This window comes from Dendrobium catenatum, unplaced genomic scaffold (assembly GCF_001605985.2).
Source record: "Dendrobium catenatum unplaced genomic scaffold, ASM160598v2 fragScaff_scaffold_706, whole genome shotgun sequence".
Taxonomy (NCBI): domain Eukaryota; kingdom Viridiplantae; phylum Streptophyta; class Magnoliopsida; order Asparagales; family Orchidaceae; genus Dendrobium; species Dendrobium catenatum.
Window position 1 is genome coordinate 756,202 of NW_021319168.1, and position 7,907 is coordinate 764,108.

The following is a 7,907-nucleotide window of genomic DNA, read 5'->3' on the forward strand; positions in this document are numbered from 1 at the left end:
TTAGTTAAACGATCACAAATGAGCTTTAATTGAACCGAGCAACGAGTAGCTCGTCAAATGTTTGGTTCGCTTGCAGCACATGCAGCCCTAAATGTGCTACTGATACTAACACTAATACTGGAAAAACATCGATGTAACCAGGATATTTACTTGTTTAATATGATTATTAGAATGCATGCTACTGAATCACTGCCATTATATGAATTTATTATTACTGCCACCCATGATGTTGATGTTACTATTGTTCTGCTGTTTACAATTATTTTTATATGATTTAACATCATTAACATGATTTGGATAGACATTACCAATATTTTGATTTGATGATTTATACAATTTTTATATTGATTGTAATATTGATATAACGATTACTTTAGTGATTTGATACATATACTAGTTTACTGATTTCTCTATTTTACTACCCTATAATTATGGAAATGCTACTATTATGATTTGACTACTGACAAGCATATTACTCATTTACCTTGTGTTTAGTTTAATTGTAGATTTTATTGACTTGTTAGACTTTTTAGCTCATTATATGTGGTTAAATATTTTCAGGTAAAGGCAGAGGATCAGGTGTGCGAGATTGATCAAATTAGGATTTCTCAAGTTTTGTTTCATTATGTTTTAATTATTCTTTTGTATTCAAAATAGAATAGTGATAATATGATTATATAGATCATGAGTAGTGTATATATATATATTTTAAATAAATAAAGATGTACATATAAATGTTTTAATTTCTAAAATTATTTTTGTTATTTATTTCAGATAGATAATATTAGATAACTCTAATTTTCATATGTTAAAAGAAAAATAATAATTATTCCAAATTATATTATGGGGCAACATAGCAATTATGCATAATTCCATATTTATTTGTTTCTTTTTAAGATATATTATATAGATCTATAAATATGAATAGTTTTATGAAATTAAGAATTTTTTCCCACTCCAATTCTCAGAATTTAACAAAATCAATACTACCAACATTCAAAATTTCCAAATATCATCTCAGTACATCAAATATACGAGTTCCATATGCATTTTTTAGCAAATCCCATCAAAAAGCTATATATTCCAAACTTTCTTATGAAATCATTCTCAACTACATGGAAGTTCCAGCAATTCAAGTTTAAAAAACTAGCACTTTGATCAAAAGCCTGAACAATATAAGTTCCACTAATATCAATAGCATTTCCCAGCTATACAAAAAACACTTAAAAGGATAATTCTGCAACAACTCTATAATATTATCAAAATGGGAAATGCAATGAAGGTTTTTATAGATAATCAATCTTATATGAAACAGATTATAGTATAAGGCTTCATTTGTGACAGCTTTTGTACTGCTTTTTAAAATGATTTTATAGTAAAAAAAATTCAAATTCAAGATATTTTTGTATTAAAAAGCTGTTTTTGAAAGCAAGAAGAAAGCTGACCCAAACAAAGCCTAAATCTAAGGTTTTCTGCTGCCCACTGAAATTAGAATTTAGTACTCCTTTGCTTTCTCAATTTAGTTTTCTACCTTCCTTCTTCCCAGCCAGGAATATTTGCAGTAGCTTCATTCACCATTTTCACTAGCCTAACCTGCATGATGAAAGCAGAACAAGAAGCTCATCACCTCATCACTGGAATCAGCTATTTGGGGACCCGAATAACAATAAGGTTTAAAAGGTTCTTAAAACAAAATTGGTTACAGCAAGCAATGAAGTTATCACGTAATGGTCAAAATCAATTAATTACAGAAACAAGTGATAATGAAAATGTTAAATTGTTTCTGGAAACGTATGGCAGTCTCAATTCATGCAAATTTACAAATTTCAGAGTCATGAGATCAGTGCAGCCCCACAAATGCCTGCTTTAAAAGGAATTACTCATCAGTTCATCAAATCATAAAGCTTTACTAAGTTCATTTTGGTCCCTCGCAAAGGAATAATTATTATGTTCGGAGACCGGACGCAAAATGCCGTCCGAAAGCCAACCAAAATGCGCCACATCAGCAGTACCAAGCCACGGTACCGAGCAAGGGGTGAAGTTACACATTCTGGTTGGTCTCCGAAAGGCGTTCGGCGTCCGCACAAAATAATTAATCCTATCAAAGAGTTGAGGGACCATTTTGATCCTTTTCTCATACTCAATAGGAACAAATGGAAAATGATTATTCAATAATTAGCAATGGCCTAATGATGATGACGACGACATGAGTCCAAATACTAAATTAGTAATAAAGGACATACCACACTTTCGGGAACTCCAGGCGGAGGTAATGAAATGTTTCTTGGCGGTGGACCTCGAATGTGTGATCTCTTGTCAAAGCGCCATTCCCCAATCTTTCCGTAAGTCAGTTCACCCTTCAAAAGTAAAAAATATCAAATACAATTGCAAGAAAGGAAAAAAATTTAATATATTATATGATGAACATGTGCCAATAGAATAATACTTGCATGTAAATAAGAAAAAATAACCTTTAAAGAGTAGTCACAACCATACGTGTAATGAATGATGAATGACTTCCCCACCTTCAAATCCCAAGGAGGCTGAAACCAAACATTACAGTATATCTTAAATAGAAATTCAATACCCAACTCAAAAAATATTAACATAAATAGAAGAAAGAAATTTGGGTAAACGAAAATAAAGATTGAAAATGAAAGGTGAAACCTGTATCATAAAATCTTTATGTAGAATATGTTGTACTCCATGCAATGCACTGGCAACAGCATAAGCATACCTATTGTTGCCAATAGAAAAATAAGCTCAATCATCATTGTCCCAACCAATTGCTAAAAATACACAAATATATTGAATATGATGCACACACATTTCAAGAACCCAACCGAAAACTTTATCTGCCTCAGGATCTTCTTTCATTTTGAGGGAGACATTCATCCAAGTAGGAGCAATTCTTTCCAGTTGAGACTGAAGAGGTTCAACAAATAGTCAATAATATGAATATTACAAAAAAATTGCTATAGAATCAATAGATTGGAGAAGATAAAATGATTTCCTAGTTTTTATAGTAAGCACTTTCAACCACCTAAGTCATTGAAACAAAATTGAAAATGAAAATCAAGTTTATGAGTTACAGTAAGCAATTCAAAATGTATGAACTACATATCATCTAAGGCTTCGTTTATGACAACTTTCTTTCTACTTCTTAATCCAGCTTTCTAGTACAAAAATTGAACTAAGAAGTTGCTTTAAGAAGCAATAAAAAAATAGTCTCAAAAGAAACTTAAATCTGCCAGCCCTTATTATCTACCTTCTTTATAATAACCGGAGAATTGCCGATGGGATCAATATTTGTCACAGGTCCTTTGTCCTCAGGATAGAACTTCCTTAGTATTATCTCATTTTCAGATGGTTTAATATAGAAGAACGGGAATGCAGCTGGGTAATCTCCACGAGATAAGTTTGGTAAAGGATTCACAAATATGTGGTCTGGTTCTGCCATTAGTATGTAGCTGCAAATTTCCATAAAGCATATAGAATTCAGAAAAAAAATAATGGATACATAAAAAGGTGTCATGTTAAACAGGTTAAGATAATTCATTCTCACTCTTCCTCAATTTTTGCTTTTTCCAGCCATTGAACAAATGCCCATGGTCGATTCAATACAACATAGCCCTGCCAGAAAGATCAAAAGACAATGAAATAAGATAGCTTGAAATTTAGCAAAGAATGACGACATCCAATTGATTATATCTTTCCATTGAAACACCCACAGAAAAGGATAATAGGAAGCATAGCTAAGATAATATGTGATGAGGACATCCGACCATGTAAGTTTATCAGAAGAGGAGCCGAAGATCAACGGCCATGATTGTACCACTTTATTTTGAGTTATTATTTGTATTTTAATTTATTTATGCATTTTTCTGTTTTTACCCTCATTTGAGGGAGTAGGCTTAAGTAACCACAAGGGGCACTTTTGTCATTTATTTTATTATTGTATTTTGGCTATTTATAGCCCCCTCCTCTTCTTTTTGAGGGATGAATGGTTATTAAGAGAAAATTCTACATTTTGTTTTTAAGAGCTTTGAGAGTTCTTATAAGAGTTGAAGTCCCTAGGTGAGGGCAACGTACTACCCACCAATCACAGGAAGCGTCTGGGCTCGTGGTTTGAAGTTCCTAGGTGAGGGCAAAGTATTACCCATCAGCCGCAGGAAGCATCCAGGCTCATGATTTATCTTCTCCACCGACTCCCTCTCCTCCTTCTCCCCTAGCTGCCACCTTCATCTTGCTCTGACACCATACTGTTACTTAGTGCAATCACTAGACTTCAATCCTTAAGCAGAAAACAAAATGATGTACCATTTGGTATCCTACTTTAGACTGGATTTAAACAAGTTTTAGCTTAAATCCTGCCAAACAAAATTTTAAATCCTACTTTTTCAAAAAATCTCATTTCAATTCCATAATTAATAAAATCAATGATTTGTTGTATCCCAACACTAGGGCTGCAAATGAACCGAGCCGAGCCGAGTATGTGAGTGTTCATGTTTGAGTTCATTTATTATCAGCTTGTTCAAGTTTGGCTCGTATTTGATTCGAGCTTTATTGTTTGTATTCATATTTGTTTGTTTAAATTAATGAGTGTTCATGTTTGGTTCATGTTCGGTTCATATTCAGTTCTTTTAGAGCTTTTCGAGAGCAACATGAAATAGCCTCTTCGACCCTCTCAAGATTTGCTATAATTTAAATTTGCAGGATTTACTAAATCCTACTTGTAGCCAAATAGCCCCTAAATGTTTTAAGCTCAGAAATAGTATTCTGTGATAAAACACAACAAACATAAACAAGGATAAGAAGCTCAATAAAAAAAAAAAACAACAACAACAACATATTAAGATTCCTTACCCTATCCATACCAGCTGGAAGAGGATCCACAACAAAGGTAGGGATCTCATCCATCAAATTATCAGGCTTCCCTGAATGTAGAACTCTTGTGAATCCACCAATCTCTGAACCCTCCATATCCTTCACCTTCTTGAACCAGTAGTACATTATCCTGCACTGCCATTTACTATAAGGCGCATCAGTCGCAGTGAGAGCAACATGAAATAGCCTCTTCGACCCTCTCGCCTTCTTTAAATGATTTGGCATCGCCACAACAGGATCAGCTAGAAGTGAAAGAGCTGAGTGATCTATCAACTGATTAGTAGAACCACTTTTCTGGTTCTGAATTACCATTGTAAAGAAATTGTAGGAGGCAATAAAGAACCCACATCCCACAAAGACGAGGAGAAAAGGTGACGCCTTCCCCATCCCTATTGTAGAAGCTTTTCCAAAGCCTGAAATCAAAATCTTCCAGCAATTCCCTAAACCCTAGCCGCACGCGTCACAATAGCATTGTTTATACTTGATGATCACAATAGCGCATCTGAAAGGCGAGACTTTCCAATCGATTTCAAAATAATAATAATAACAAGCTTCAGGAAAACGCTCAAAATCAAATCTTTTTTAAAATGGCCGATCCAAGGTTAGAAGAACAAGCTTCAGCAAAACGGGATCAAGATGGGCACCAAAGGAAAAATAGGAAACATTCCCAAGACGTGGAGAAGTGCTCTTAAAATCTATAATGCTTCCATCTTTACGTCTTTAGGAGAGAAAGAGAGATCCCAAACCTGGTGAAAGACAGCGCAACTGGAATATCATCGGATGAAACCGGAAAAGAAGAAGAGGCGGCAGACTTCTCGGCCGGCTTAGCTTGGCTTGATCGGAAAGAGCCGCCGGCGAACAAAAGGAGCAGAGAGGTAGACAGAGGGGGGCGGTCGAGAAGAAAATCACGAATCAAAGTCGTGGACTTTGCGAAGGGCAACATGGCGCTCGTGATGGTATTTTATTGGGCAGGAACGGAGACTTCGCCTCCGTATGCAGTAGGAATTGTGCCAACAAAAAAATGGCATTTTTGAGCTCTCACATGTCCACTGCACGACATTAACCTGTAATTAGCTGGATCATAATTGTGACCGTTATTCGTAGAAAAGGAGCGCCGGCGGTCAAGAGGAAGAAGACGGAAGAAATTCCTCAAAACGTTAAGATCAATGATTTATCCAAACAAAATAACATTCAAAGCATATTAAATAATATTTTATCATTCATATTAAAAAATCCTTATAAAAATTTTTGGTTTAGACATGGAATTTTTTAAGATAAATTTTTTTATTAAAATAAAATGAACAAATACTTTTAAAACCCCTAAATCACTTATTTACAAGAGATAAGGTCATATTTAATATTAGAATTGTTTATGTCATTTTTAGAATGGGGTTTATCTGACTAAAGCTTTGATAAGACTTAGCCTTGTATTGTCTCTTGTCATAGGAGCCATTTGATTTGGTAAAAAAGAAATACAAATTAAAACATTTACAGTATAAAATAGATATAGTGTATTTAAAATATTTTAGAAATATTGGATTGAGTGTAAAATAAATATAGGATATTATTTTTTATGTTTGATTTAAAGTTAAATGAATTTGGTGTAAAGCTCAATAACAGTAGCCAACAATGTTAGTGTCGGGGTGTTGGGAGATACTGATAGTTAGCGCATGAGCAGAGGCAGTGGTGAGGGCTAGTAAGGGGTGGTGGCAAAGGGGGGCAATGGTGATCGACGACATCTGGTGATGGAAGCAGGTGACAACAACAACAGTTTGCTATGTATCTCGAAATTGGTCATCCAATTTTGAATTACATCAAAATGAACTAAGGAGTGAGTTTCAAAATCCTCAAAAATTTATTTTGAATTTAATTTTTATCAAACTGAAATTCAAATTTCTAAAACTCGTACATTTGAAGTATTTTACATCAAAATCTTTCAAACCAGATGACTTCTTAGTGGATTTAAGCCTTTCTTAGCTACATTAGGCGAACTTCTAGCTTTAGGCTTCGTTTGAGGCAGATTTCTTATTGCTTTCTAAAGCAGCTTTCAAATACAAAAATTTTTAATTCAAATAATTTTTAAATTAAAAATCTGCTTTAGAAAATAGTACAAAAGTTGTCTCAAAGAAAATCTTAGTGGACTAAATCCCCGCTAGGTTGAACACTACTCTTACCACTTTGCATAATAAAGACTTAGGCATGCATATACATACCCTAGACTTTGACTAATTTGAATCCCAGAATTAGCCATAAGCCCTTCAAGACGAAAAATTATTAGGTGCGGAGTGTGCACCGTCTGCATAAATATGGGTACCTAGCGGTATCCAGCGGTATCCAACGGTACCGAGTGCCGGTACCTAGCGCGGAATAAGGCTTGTGCGGACGGTTCTCCCCGTCCGCACTCCTCACCTAATAATCTCTCCTTCAAGACACCCATGTTGTCCTCAACCTAGGCTAGGTTCAATCCATACCAATCCAATAAGGGAACCATTTGCTTAGGCTTGATGGTAACTATCCAACATTAAGCTACCATAAGCCAAGAACAATGCCCAAAGGCCAATTGGAACCCTCAAGTCCCCTTGAACCTATCTAAACCTAGCTAAACCCAATAGGGAGAAATTATTTTGTGCAGACACCGGACGGTCTGGAGACCAACCAGAATGCGCCATGTCACCCAACACACAGCGGTACCGAGCACCGGTATCGAGCAATAAAATGACGTGATACATTCTGGTTGGTCTCCGGACGCTGTCTAAAATAATTTTTCCCCAATAGGACACAATTGGATCCAATAAACCCTAGGTTGCAACTGAGCATATACAAATCCAATCAAGCCAAATTTCTCAACCTAACTGAAGCTAAACATGTACTAAGAATAATTCTGTTATTCCACCACTAAATCCCTCATGATTTCTTAACTTCTTAGGTTTTTGAACATTGCTGGACTAAGCTAATAAGATAGAACATTTTATGTAAGCAACAAAAGCCCATGCAAACACAACAATCATTGCATCATCATA

The 7,907-nt window shown here is 35.0% G+C and overlaps 1 protein-coding gene across 1 annotated transcript; it reads right to left on the reverse strand.

Moving 5' to 3' along the window:
• Nucleotides 1–1,473: 1,473 nt before the first annotated feature.
• LOC110109708 (hydroxyproline O-arabinosyltransferase 3-like) lies at nt 1,474–6,055 on the reverse strand. Its single transcript, XM_020840908.2, has 9 exons — nt 5,634–6,055; nt 4,867–5,389; nt 3,566–3,633; nt 3,269–3,470; nt 2,828–2,925; nt 2,668–2,737; nt 2,472–2,543; nt 2,244–2,357; nt 1,474–1,593 (listed from the first exon to the last, which is right to left on the reverse strand). Exons 2-9 carry the CDS (start codon nt 5,272–5,274, stop codon nt 1,528–1,530), a joined length of 1,098 nt encoding a protein of 365 aa, XP_020696567.1. The 5' UTR covers nt 5,275–5,389; nt 5,634–6,055; the 3' UTR covers nt 1,474–1,527.
• Nucleotides 6,056–7,907: the final 1,852 nt, after the last annotated feature.